This window comes from Phodopus roborovskii, unplaced genomic scaffold (genome assembly GCF_943737965.1).
Source record: "Phodopus roborovskii unplaced genomic scaffold, PHOROB, whole genome shotgun sequence".
In the NCBI taxonomy this organism is placed as follows: Eukaryota; Metazoa; Chordata; class Mammalia; order Rodentia; family Cricetidae; genus Phodopus; species Phodopus roborovskii.
The window spans coordinates 348,848-361,721 of NW_026125934.1; the positions used below are offsets into that span (position 1 = coordinate 348,848).

The 12,874-nt window shown below is 42.6% G+C and overlaps 1 protein-coding gene across 1 annotated transcript in view; it reads right to left on the minus strand.

The window, feature by feature from the left end:
- Arhgap36 (Rho GTPase activating protein 36) overlaps window positions 1–7,149 on the minus strand; it is a 28,065-nt gene extending 20,916 nt beyond the window's left edge. The window contains exon 1 of the mRNA XM_051179035.1: window positions 6,989–7,149. Coding sequence (XP_051034992.1) covers window positions 6,989–7,046 — 58 coding nt within the window. The 5' untranslated portion in view covers window positions 7,047–7,149. The remainder of the gene's footprint in view (window positions 1–6,988) is intronic.
- Window positions 7,150–12,874: the final 5,725 nt, after the last annotated feature.

Consider the following 12,874-nt stretch of genomic DNA (forward strand, 5'->3'; position numbering starts at 1 on the left):
ATTCTGGGTGGGGCGGGACAGGAAAAGCATTGTTTAAAGTATTAGGTACACACAAAGGCTTCTTTTGGGAATAGAAAAAGACTAGCGGTGGAAGGTCTGAGATTCACAGGACAGGGTCCACCTGAAACCTTTGATTTCGCTACACTTCCATTTGTACAAAGAGCTCAGACAAATTTCTTCTCTCTCAGCAGATGGTCTTAGGCATTCACCCTGTACAGGTCACTCTGGCACTCCCACACTCCCCTTCTGAACATCTGCTTCATTTCTGCCTCTTCAATTGCCAACCAGCTGTGCCCTCTCCTTTCTAGAAAGAAGACTCTCTTCCTGTGTCCAATTCCCAACACACACACACACACACACACACACACACACACACACACACACACACACCACTGTCTGAATCCAGGTAATCCACTTGCATCCACGCAGACATTTTGGTTCAGTGTTCATGCCCGTGAAATGGGAACACTCTGAAGAAGCTGAAGGTTCCAGGTTTGAGGGGTTTCTAAGATATAGTCCTGGGCCAGAGGGTATTAACATACTTTGAAACACCCTTAACCAAGAGCCATGTAAATGATGAGATAGGATGTGGATGCCAGAACCACTCCCACCACCATGAAAACACACACACACACACACACACACACACACACACACACACACACTGAAAACACACACACACACCACCACCACCACCACCACCACCAATTTCCTTATAGAAATAGCTCCCATCAGTTTACCTATCTTTGGGGTTTGGGAAGTGAGTCCAAACAGTATGAGGACCATATGAAGTATTGGAAAGATGAAAGTGCCTTAGTGCCTCTAGATTACTGCTCAACACAAACTGAGATTTGTTTGCTTTCATCCTGAAAGAATAAGGATCTACAGGCTCAAGGCAATAAATTGTGAATCTTACTGAAGAAAGAAATCTTACTTTCCCATGAAAATAACATCACTGATTGCCAGTTCTTTTGTCTTTTCTATGGGAGCTGAGAAAAATCACAGATATTGGAGTAGGAGAGCATTGAAGCTGTATTCCAGCTAAGTCACACTTGATCTGTGTCTTGGGAAGATTACTTCACTTCTCTAAGTCTCAGTTTCTCCACTTGTACAATGGCTGCCTTAAAATTGCTTAGATGATAAAAGGAGATGAACCATAGAAAGCACCAGCCAAAGCCCTTACACTCAAAAATCAATGTTCAAGAAAAGGTTAGTTAACTCCCTTCTCCTTTTTCCCCTTTCTCATGGGGCACAGAATAGATCAACCAAGAGGTTCAGGGTGTGGTGCCACTAACTATGCTGACAATGTTTCTCATTACTGGTTTGTCTGACACTCTTGAAACAAGCCCCTCTTCTTTCAGGGTGATGTCTTGAGCAGCCTAGAGCAGCCCCAGAAGAACTGAACCTCAATTCCAATTCTCACTCTGCAATTTCTCCTGGCAGTGTTAATGAGACCTGGGTTTGAGACCTAATACCCCACAAAAGAGTGTCTGAAATCTCCTGTTCAGACATCCCCAATCCCAGCAGCCCCACCCAGCCACAGCCCCAATCTTGCCTCCTAAATAGGTGCTATTGTACTAAAGAAAAAGGAGAGATTGTTTCTTGCCAAAGTTCCCTTACGATATTTTTGTATTTTCTTCTTACCTCTGCCCTGGAGATCAAGAAATGTTCCTAAATTCTAGCAAAATCCAATGGTAAGAGGAATATGGGGGATTTCTCTGAGAGATATGACCGAATCAAAATGAAGTTTCTATTGAGTACTTAATTATTTGTTCCCAGATAAAGGAAAACTAACTCTCCCTTTTGTCAAAAGTGGTGACATGGGACAAGACCCTATTCTGTGCCCCTTCCTCCCTGATGCCATTGCCTCCCTCTAGAGACCAAAGCAGGTTACTACAAGCTAAAGTTAGTTACACTTGAGCTGAATGAAGTAAGGTTAAGAGATGTGGGTGGGGAATAGCCTGGGTGGGAATATTCTAGAAAGGGACCAAAACTACAAAAGAGCAGAAAATTACTGATATTCATGGGGGCAAGATCTCTGAGAGTCCAGCCTTTTTATGTTTATTGTCTTTGAAAGATATTTTAAATTCCACCCTCTCCTTTACCCTTGACCCACATGTCCTACATGTTCCCCTCCCCCACTGACCCTTGGCACCCATTTTGCAATATATTATTATATCAGCAGTTCTATATGCATCTGAGAAGGTCCTGGGGCCTCTTCTTTGAGAGAAAAAGCGAGAGGAATAACAAGCATCAGCCAAATCATACAGAGAACAGTTGGAGTAGCAGTTTAGAGTTTCATGGGTTTCCTTATTAAGCAGGGACCTACCGGTTGCTGGGTACTGTGTGCCCATCAGAGGAAGCTGAGTGGTTTCTTAAGAGGTGTATCTGAGATGTGACAGGCTTTGCCAAGGCTCATCAAATATCCCATCTACCACTTCTGCGCATGCATGTGAGAACAAATGATACTGCCAGAAGGACACAGAAATTGTTTCCTAGTGACTCACAGCCCCAGCTCTAAGGACTCAGGTGATGTTTGCACTGCATCTCCCCATTGAAATGTGCACCTTTTCACAGAAAGGGACCTATAAGACACCAGGTAGTTCAAACTCCAGAATTTGGATCCTGGGCAAGGCATCATCAGTGATATAATATTGACCGTTTTGGAAATGTGTGCTGTATGTCAGCAGAGCATTTGGAGCTTTGGTAATTACCATCTCTTCTCCTTTCACTCAATTTTTTAAGTTGGATCAAAAATTTTCCTCAGTCACTGTGAAAAACGAGCAAATTACAGAACTTTTTCTTTAAATCAGGGAGAATAGTACCTTGAAGAGTTGTTCTGGAGGTGAAAAGATATAGTTTATATAAAGTGCCTGGTTATTAGTAAATATTTGGAGAAGAAACAACAAATATATCTTTTGATACCTGGAGCATAAAAATCATTTAAAATAATTTCATGTGCAACAATAATGACAAGTATTACTGTAATTAATAACCCAAAAATGTAGGCATGCCACTTTAAGAGAAGTGAAATAGCAGGCTTGTAACAAACAACACTGTGGGATCAAGCCTGGGAGGCCCAGGACTCCAACCAGCTGTGCCTTTTTCTCACCCAGCAGTAGGGGACATTTCACAATCACCAGGAAGATAATGATTTGATGTAGTCATTATATTAAAACAAAAAATACGAAGGGAAAAATGGTAAGATTGAACTATGTATAATGGAATTTTAGTTTAGTGTATGAATTGATTGCATGTCATAACTCTTTGAGTATTCTTTTTAAAATAATTTTTTAAAGCTTAAAGAATAATTTAAGGACAAATTTTATGCAGATTAAAAAAAAGAGTGAAAAAATAAGCCCAAGTGCAATTTGCCACCTATACAGAATCTCCCAGTTTACCTGCTGTGAACATTCTTCTGGCCTTTCCCAAATAAATGCACTTGTGACAGTTATGATCATGCCATTTTCCATGCTATTATGTATTCTTCAGAGACCCCTTTTTATAGTTGTATACTATCTATCAAGTAGGTATGTTGTTAAGTTTATTTAGCCACTGCGCTATTGTTGGTCATTTAGGTTGTCTTACTAGCTAAGTGTGAAAACAAAGGAATGATGTTGATTTCACAATTGCCATAATCACCCTCAGGGACCTGGTGTCCTGCTCTCTCAATGTTCAATGTGCTTTCTGTCATTTGATATTTAAGCTTGATGAATGTCAGCTTTACTGCTAGAGCCTGGGGTACATTTGCGAATGGATTATTTCTGCCAGTTTTCATCACACAAATTCTGCATTTCATTCTCTTGGTAACTACTGTGGGTTGGACCTGGTAAGCTTAGCTCTAGCCTCATACTTCTTTTCTCCTATGGAGAAATGTCTTGAGGTGTTAAAGAAGTCATTCATAAAAGAGTTTTGGGAAGTGATGTCCCTGGTGAATTGCATATTTATCTGATTCTAGGGCCATTTTGCCCTTGCTCTGGAAAATGATCTTGCTGTAGCCTATTTAGGCCTGGCCTCAGAAAATCGATTAGTTATCATCTCTAAGAAAAAATTGCATTTGTATGTGAAGTGAACCTCAGGGCCCCTCCAGTTTTAGAGTTCTGCCCGCTGTATGGAAGTTGAATCTTAAGCCATGAGTGAACTGAGAAGAGAGTTTCGAATGGGTCAGTGGTGCTGTCCCTTTCCTTAAGAAAGAAGGCCAATCTGTGCCCTCATGCATCCCAGGCCATAGTGATAGCCTCTTCCAAAGACCTTCATATTGATGCTACCAACCTCAACAGATTGCTCTGACAAAGGAACTATTTAGAATACCTCCCACATTCTGCTGAGTCTGTGGTCATCTATCTCTCACACCTCTGATGTCTATAAGTCTTTAAAAGGCATTTGGAACTAGAAACCAAGGACAATTATAACACCATAGAATATCAATCATTACTCCATTCCCAAAGTTACTCTTCATGTTGCTGTTGCACAGTTTTTCCCAGTGGGAGTGCAACAGAGTATACACTTACCTGGTCAGATTTGTACCCTAACATTTATTTCCTATTTAAAAGAGATGTTTGTGACGTAAGTGACATCATGCATGTAAAGTAGAGCTCAAAGGCCCAGTATTTAGGTAGCACTTTACATATATTAACTGTTAATGTATTTGTAATAGATCTGGTGTAGGAAATGCTGAGCTATGGAAGCATTTGATGGACATTTCTCACCAGTTGGAAATGCAGCAGCAAACAGAAAGTCTTGTACTTGTGTTTAAACCCTGACTAAGCAAAGAATGGCCACTGTGGAAAGAACTTGTGTTTACTTATTGTTTAAAGTAGCTTTGCTTGAAAATAATTGAAGTACAAATAGGCTATGAACTGTGTAGAATTTGCATGGGACGTGTGGGTGGCACTTGTGTGCATGATGTGGGTAGCATTTTGTTGTATGGGAATTAAGCAAGCTACGTATAGTGCATTTATATTTGCTCATGCTTTGTGTGGGAGTATGCATGGATTTGGGATGTGTATGAATACACACATTTATGGCTGTGTACATGTGTGCTTTTGGTGCAGTGCAGGCTTCCAGAAGAGGCTAAGTCAGCCATTCAGGGCTATATTTACAAGGCACAGCTGGAAATCCTCTTTCGGTCTGGTCCTTGGCATTTATAACTTGGTGTGTGTTCCAAGAGGAGCAGCTAGAGGTGGGCCCTGCCAATATTAGACTACTGAAGAAACTAGGGAGGTTAGAACAAGATGAGAACTGGACTAATTGGTAGGATGGAGAGGGCTGACACAAGTAGAGTCACAAGTAGGAATCCCCAGGACATAAATTACCATTTGATTATCATTGACCCTGTTGTTTTTGATGTGCATGGAATTCCTTGTGTGATACTGACCTCCTCCCATAAGGAGCCTCATAACCTTCACCTCATCAGAGTTATACAACAGCCTTCAAGGCTGTTCAAGTCTTAAGGCCTTAAAAGGCATAAGACTCCGTCTTCCTTTCCTCCTTGCCTCGTGCCCTCCATCATATCCCCTCTTTCTACTATTTTCTCCTTCTCCCTTTTCCTGCTCATCTTACTACAGCCTGGGCTGGCCTCAAACTTACTGCTTAGCCTAGGAGGTCCTTAAACTCTCAGTCTTCCTGCTTCAGTATTCTTAGTTCTGGCTTTAGCAGACTAAGGCCACTATACCCAGCTTCTTTTCTTTTTACTTTCCTTCCTTCCCTGTTTTTTTTTTCTTTCTCCAGGATCGCACATGTTAAAGACACAGAAAAGAAAATCTTTAACCATAAGTGTATGCAGGTCCTTTTTAAGCTCAGAGAGCTTATGACCTGTCAGAGTGTGTAGTTGAACTGGCTAAGCCACTTCAGGCTCTTAGCAGGAAACTAGACTACTAGGATGGTTGTTAGCAGGGTACAGGGGTTGGCAAGAACTAAAATCAGATCTGATGAATTAAGTTTCTTTGGCCCCTCCTTTTGCTGCCTCCCCTCCCTTGCCTGTGAGGGGGGAGGAGAAAGAAGAGACAACTCCAGGTTTGGTCTATGGCTGGTGACCAATGACGCATTTTCACCAATATAGATTTTGGAGTTGGAGACTACGGAAAAACAGGTGGCCGTGGGGGCAGGTGGCAACATGAAGGGGGTGGAGCTTGTCAAAGGGAAGTGAAGGACATTGTGGAGTGTGGGGGGGCGATTCCTAGGGAATCTCCAAAATAATACGTCATCCTCCTGAAACTTCAAAAAAGAAAAATTCTGCTTTGTGGAAGGCGTTCTAGAAGGGTGAAATAGGATCCACAACTAACACAGGAGCTGTGAAGTTTGCATATTTATGTCCTCCATTCCATGGGGGTGAGAGAACTAAACACTGACCTCAATTACCCAAGTAAAGACCCCAGGCCTCCACGACTTAGCACCTTGGGGCAGTGAGCAGTTAGCAGGGCCTGAACTGTCCCAGATTGACTGCTAACTCCGTGGATGACCTTGGGCAGGCCTTTCCCTTGTCTGGGCTTCAATGTCATCATCTTTTAAATGGAGGGGTTCAATTGACTACTCAAAGGGGCCAGGCTGCTATTCTTTAATTAAGATTGAGACAAAAGGGACAAGCTTTAAGGCAAAAAGGAACCCCACCTTCAAGTCAAGGTCCCTGGATTCTGGCTACCCTGAAAAAGAAGGTCCTCCTGGGGCCTTTAGAGCCCTGGGTTGCGGGACAGCTTGCTGGCTTGCTGGCCCTCTAGCCTAAGCATAGAGCCAGCGACTCCTCCCCTGCACTCGCCCTGTGTCCCGCCGAACCATTAGTGCGATTGCTCTGAGTTCCCGGCAAAGCTGGTGATTTATGCGGGTCCTCGACGGGGCAGTCCCTTGAGCCAAGAACAATTAGCTAAAAGCCAGCAGGAAAGGAGGCAAGAGGGGGTGGGGAGCCAAGCCCTAGGGCATCCAGCCGGGGCTGCAGCCCCCGGCAGCCCCCAGCTGAGCACCCCAGCCCTGTGACAAGGTGGGCCCCACTCACCACGGCGGGGGCGGGGCTCAAAGGCCGATGCGAAAAGGCAGTCCAGCATCCACGCCATAACCAGTGCTGAGTGCCCGGCAGCCTCGCAGCTAACCTCCGTGCAGTCGCCCCGCAAGAGCTGCTCTAAGTAGCCCCCGGTAACCACGCCCTGGGCCGCACCCTGCACCCAGCTCTGAGAATCTTGGTCACCGGACACCTCAAGCATGTCACCAAGGGGGCAGGGCCTCATGGGAGGCCCCCTCCCGCCGGAGGGAAGGGCCTCTGGCCCTGCAGCCCCTTCCCCCACGCATAGGGAGTCCAAGACACAGATCCTGTCTAGAGAAGCTGTGACTCTGAGGACAGTACCCTGCCCCTACCCTCTGGGAGCTCACACTTTGAGAGGTAAAGCCATTTTAGCCCTGGTGAGCCCCAAATCTGAGAAGGAGTGAAGGTCCCTCCTGAACCCCCAGTTGCCCTTGGTGGAACATTTAAAATCAGGCCTGTTTCCAGAAGCTCCGTTTGAGGACAACAAGGTGCACCTGTCCCAGGAAACCTCTGATCTGAGGGTGAGACTTTATCCCAGCCCCTAGAAACCCCATGTTTTAGCGGAGGCCATCTCAGCTGTCAGGAAGCCCAGTCTCAGCGGAAATTATTACTGGCCCCCTAAACCCTGAATCTAAATGAGGCCTTAATCTTTGGGAACATTTCCCACTCCTGTCACCCATTTTAGGGGATCCTCACCTCAGCCATTGTGTCCCCAAATTCTATATGGAGTTTAAAGCACTTGGTTGCCTGTAGCGGACCCAGAAAATAAATAGGATAGATAGATGCTCCCCCTCCCGGAAGAATCTGAGAGGAAATTTATAGTCCTGGCCTTGAGATTTTCTCAGGAAAGGGAACAATGTTCTCCTGCCTGTGCAATTTTGTTTTAAGAAGTTTGATTCCTACCTGTCCTAATGTCAAGTATGCATAAATGTGGGGTGCCTTCAGCTGCTTCTAACTTACAGCCACAGCGCCACAGCCAATGCTTTTGTCAGAGCCCTGGCATAGGAGGGGCACCAACATTTATTTTTAGAAAGAATTTGATATTTGATATTTCAGTGAGGGGTGGTACGGTATTAGATTTCTTTGCACTTCTCTTAAGGCTTTGTATTTTTAATTTTATAGACATATGTAAAGCACTGCTGCAGTGGGCTCAATGTTTGGGATTTCTGGTGGAGGTAAACCAGCTCTACCCCTCCCCAATCCTGAGGTAGATGTAGCCATCAGAGATGGACCATGTTGCAGAATACACTGAACAAAAATTTCTCAAGCCGGTTTCTTTTTTCCCCATGAAGCCCAAAGACCCTCATTAATTTCTACCCTGCTCTTCATTGCTACATGTACAGATGTGTCTCTGTACCCAGGCTTTCCTCCACTGGGAAAATGGTGTCCTGTCATTCAAAATGCAAGGAGAAGGTGTAAAGAAATCAGAGAAGTTTTATTCCAACAGCTAGTTTATGGGCCCGAAGAGGGGAAGCTGCAATCATAAGTCCTTTGAGGAGAGTAGTTATGACATTTGCTTGGCTGATATTAGTGACACTGATATTAGTGTCAGTGTGGCAAAAGAGGTGCATAAAATGGAAAAATCTCATGGACTCAGCCATGCAATTCTTAGCAAAGTAGAGTTGTAGTTAGAATTTAAAGGGCTTCAACTCGTTTTCCTTTCTTTCTGGAAAACATGGCACCCCTCATCCATTGCACCATTTTCTAAACCATTTCCAATTTCCCACATATTTTCAAAGCAATCAAAGCTAGCAAACATTCACCATACCTGCACCTTTATGAATTTCTGCTGTGCAAATACTAACTCACCCCAAGCCAAATAAGTCTGCCCCCTAGAAAAGTCCACCTTCAGGTTCTGGATATTGACCCGACCTGCTCTCTGAGCTCTCACCCAGCACCAGTGTCTTTAATGGCCTCAACAGATTCCCACCTTTAAAAAAATTCAACTGAAGGAAATTTTGTTTGACTCACTCATTATAAAAAGACTACCTGCCTACCTGTTCCTGTTCTAGGTCTTTACTAACTGAAGGCTTGCTTTCAGAATATTTCAAACTGGTCTAAAACCAGGAAGTAATCTTTCTCTGTGGTCATTTCTTGTTTGTTTGCTTGTGTTTTGTTTTTCGTTTGTTTGTTGTTGTTTTTCAAGAAGTGTGATATGGTAAAGCAAAAAGAAAATGCCAGGATACTCACAAACCTATATGGGAAATCTAGCTGTGCTATGTATGCACTAGGAATGTAATCTTGACAGAGTAGTCTAACCTCTTGGTTTTTTCATATGTAAAGTGTGGATGATGATAGTTGTTATAGAGCTTCAGGTAAACCAAACTGTCTACACTTTTGAGGGGGAAGGGAGAAAGGGAAACATGGACTTCATGATTCTAAGAGGAAAACAATAATGGTTCACCTGAAAATGTTTATCTTTAAGTAAATGTCACCTAATAGGGCAGTGTATTCATCCATCAATCTCATTTATTCGACAAATATTTACCAAATGTCCTCTAGGTGCCAGATACTTGGCCATGCAAATAATGCTGGTTCAGTGGATGAATTATTATGCAATTATTTTTAAATATATAATTTGGGAGCTTATGTGATAATCTGAAAATACACTTACGATATTTTTAAGTGAAAATTAGTCAGGATGCAAAATGTGTGAACATTGCCATCCAGACAATGCAAATAACTAATACATCTATATGCAGAAAGAAGAAGCCAAGAGGTAGCACATGAGAATCTTAATCATGATTGTATTTAGGCAATGCAATTACAGACAATTTTAACTCTTTTATTATTTTCATATTGGAGCATTTTCTAATTTTTCTTTAATAAACATTATTCTCTAGAGTTAGAAAACCATACTCATAAAATCACAAACAAATGATAACATCCCTGCTCAACAAAGGACTAAGCCAGGTATACTAATGACTTGGGATTGTAGTTTGGTGTTGTGCTAGTGGCATCGGTCACTTTGGTGACTGAAAAAAAGCTGAAGAAGTAGGTTTGTGAGTAACATGAAGATTCCGTTCCTGTATGGGGGCATATATCCAGCTAGAGCATCTTTCTTACTATACAGTAGTCCTTAGAAGCCCCATCAAGGTGTCAGGAGCCTACTGGTATGGACCTGAGACCCCTCATTCCTAAGTGAATGCTAATAAGGACACACTTGGCATCTTTGTCCTTGTCCTGACAGTTCAAGTCCTAAAACTTGACTGTTAGCTGTCTCTTAAGTCTCCTATCGCATGTCATTATAATAAAGAGCCATGAACGCTGTTCCTAAGGTAGGTCATACTCTACTGTGAGGCCATACTCTACTGTGAGGCCTTTAGCCAGAGTGAGGAAGTCATTCTAGTGACTTGTTGACCTCGCAAAAAAAAAACGTTTCAGACTTTTCTTCCCTATGAAGGACAAAAGTACTTGTTACCCAGGCAAACAATGATTGATAATTAAGTACAACTCTAAGACTCAAAGGCCTTTAAAACTTGTCATTGCTCATTGTTTCTCAAGGTATGTTGTTTTGGGAAAGAAGCATCAACTGGAAGGTGCTATAACAATGCACACTCACTCTTTGCTCTCTCTCTCTCTCCAGTTTTGCTGAATAAGAATTTCTGGTCTGGCATGGTGACACACACCTGCAATCCCAGCTACTCAAGAGATCAAAGCAGGCAATCACAAATTCCAGGCCAATATAGATAGCTAAATGACTCCTTATCTCCAATACGTTTCTTAGCATGTGAAACACATTGTAATCAATCTTCAGGAAATCTTCCTTGCAAAACAAACAGACGTATTCTGAGCAAAAGGAGCAGAAAAAAAAATATTTCACAGGTTGCTCATTGGAATTTTTAATGGTCACCAAAGCTGGAAAAAGTGTAATACCAAGGAATATATCCCACTCCACCACACCCTCCAACACTCTCTTCCTATTGCATGTAAGATACAAGAAACCTTGGGGTAGCCACTTAGGGACACTGGTCACTTTAACTTCACTCCTTTGGGGAAAATGAATAAATATTACCACAAGAAATGACCAAACTCTTAAAACGTTACCTTTCTAGTCAGGGTGTATGAAAAATGAGCATACTTCACACAGCTCGTCTGTTTGAATTTTCTGAGAATCCTTGTATATTGGTACTCTCTAGTCAGGCTTTTCATTTGAAAGTCCTATGTGTTGGTCTCTTTACATTAAGAAAAAGATGTAGAATGAGCAGAGCGTTTTAAGTTATAGCATCAAGAGCGGGGCTGAAATACCACACTACATAACCAAGTGAATAAATGTGAGCATGGCAGCTTCCCTGAGCTTCTATGAATGGAGGGTGAGTCTTCTTGCGACCACCACTCCAAATCCCACAGGAGAGATAACAAAGTCTATGGGCCTATGGAGGGCAGGATAGATTAGCAACTATGCTTCCCAGCACATCCTGTTTTGAGAAGATCTATCAGAATATCCATATGGCAATCATACATACTCAATAAAGGAAACCCCAGGACCTCAGGATTCTGCCTCCCTGCTTTTCTGCATGGGAAGTCTATCTGGGCTCATGGTTATACTACTCATGAAACCACAAGGGAATTTTGTGGGACTTGAGCCTCAAATGTTCTTCTCTTTTTTGTCCATTAGGCAGACATGTACAAGGAAAACTGGACCTTTCCCTCCAGCTCTTTAATTGCATTCTAACTGTTTTCCATGGAATTTCTACCCACTTATTTTATGACTGCTTGACCAAGTCCTCTACCAAGCTTTGTAATATAGAAATAAACAGATTTGTTCTTGTGTTTTTAAGTTACAAACATGAGGTTAACCAAGTGACTAGTCCAAAGTCACCCAGGGGAAGATGAGCTGAGACCAGTCTCCAGTTCTCTCGTCCTCACCCCAGCCCTGTTTCACCAGTACTCCTTACTAGCTCCCAGGAGCTGTCTGTCAATGTGCTGACACCACTCAAGAACATGCAAGTTTTATCCTGGCATCAGAAAGACAGAGCCATGATTTCCTTTCAGCCCCCAAGGAGGCAGAGAAATTGCTTTTAGTTGACAAGTGCATCTCCCACATGCATACCCCTCTGGTTGAATGAAAAGATAAAAATCAAGTTAAAAATCCAAATGTTCACTTAATTTTGTGAAGCATTTTGTTCTCTGAGTGAGGGGGTAGGCAGGATGAAAGAATTTTCCAACTCTGGAAGTTTCAACAGGGTGGGGCAGGGAGAATAGTACAAACTGGGGGGACATGGAAAATGTCACAAAGAAGAAAAAGTGGGGAGGTGAATTTTCTTTTTTGCCACAATCAATAAGAGCAAATGACATTACATAAAAAGAACGAGACAGAACTACAGTGTATGCTTACACCCTTGAAAAACTATAAAAGATACAAACTACCAAGATTTTTTTCATCTAGAAAGTTCTGTGGCTTTCAGTTACAAGTGTTTGGTGAATGAGCAAGGAAAGTGTCCACTTTAATGCATTACCAGAGTCCTTCAGAATTGTGGCCAGAGAAGCCCCTGACCTTCACTAGCTCTGAAGCTCTTCTCTGCAAATCTGTGGCCCTTATGTGCTTAAGCAACTTACAAAGTGCTCTTGTCACATACAGCTTTGGGAAGTTTAGAAAGCTGGTGAAGGAGAGATCAACAAAACCCCTGATGTATAAATGAAGAAACTAAAGATCAAGCAAGATAAATGACTTTGTTCCAGGTCACTGCCTTTTATTTTAAGCCTATATTTGGACCACCGTTTGCTTCTCCTTCTCTAGTGCCTGCCTTCCTTGAATAAGCTATTCATATGAAAACTGAAATCTACATATTATATGTGTACTGACTCTTTTTAGATTGTATATACCTCCAGTGTCATCTACTGGAGACATTCCCTTTTCTG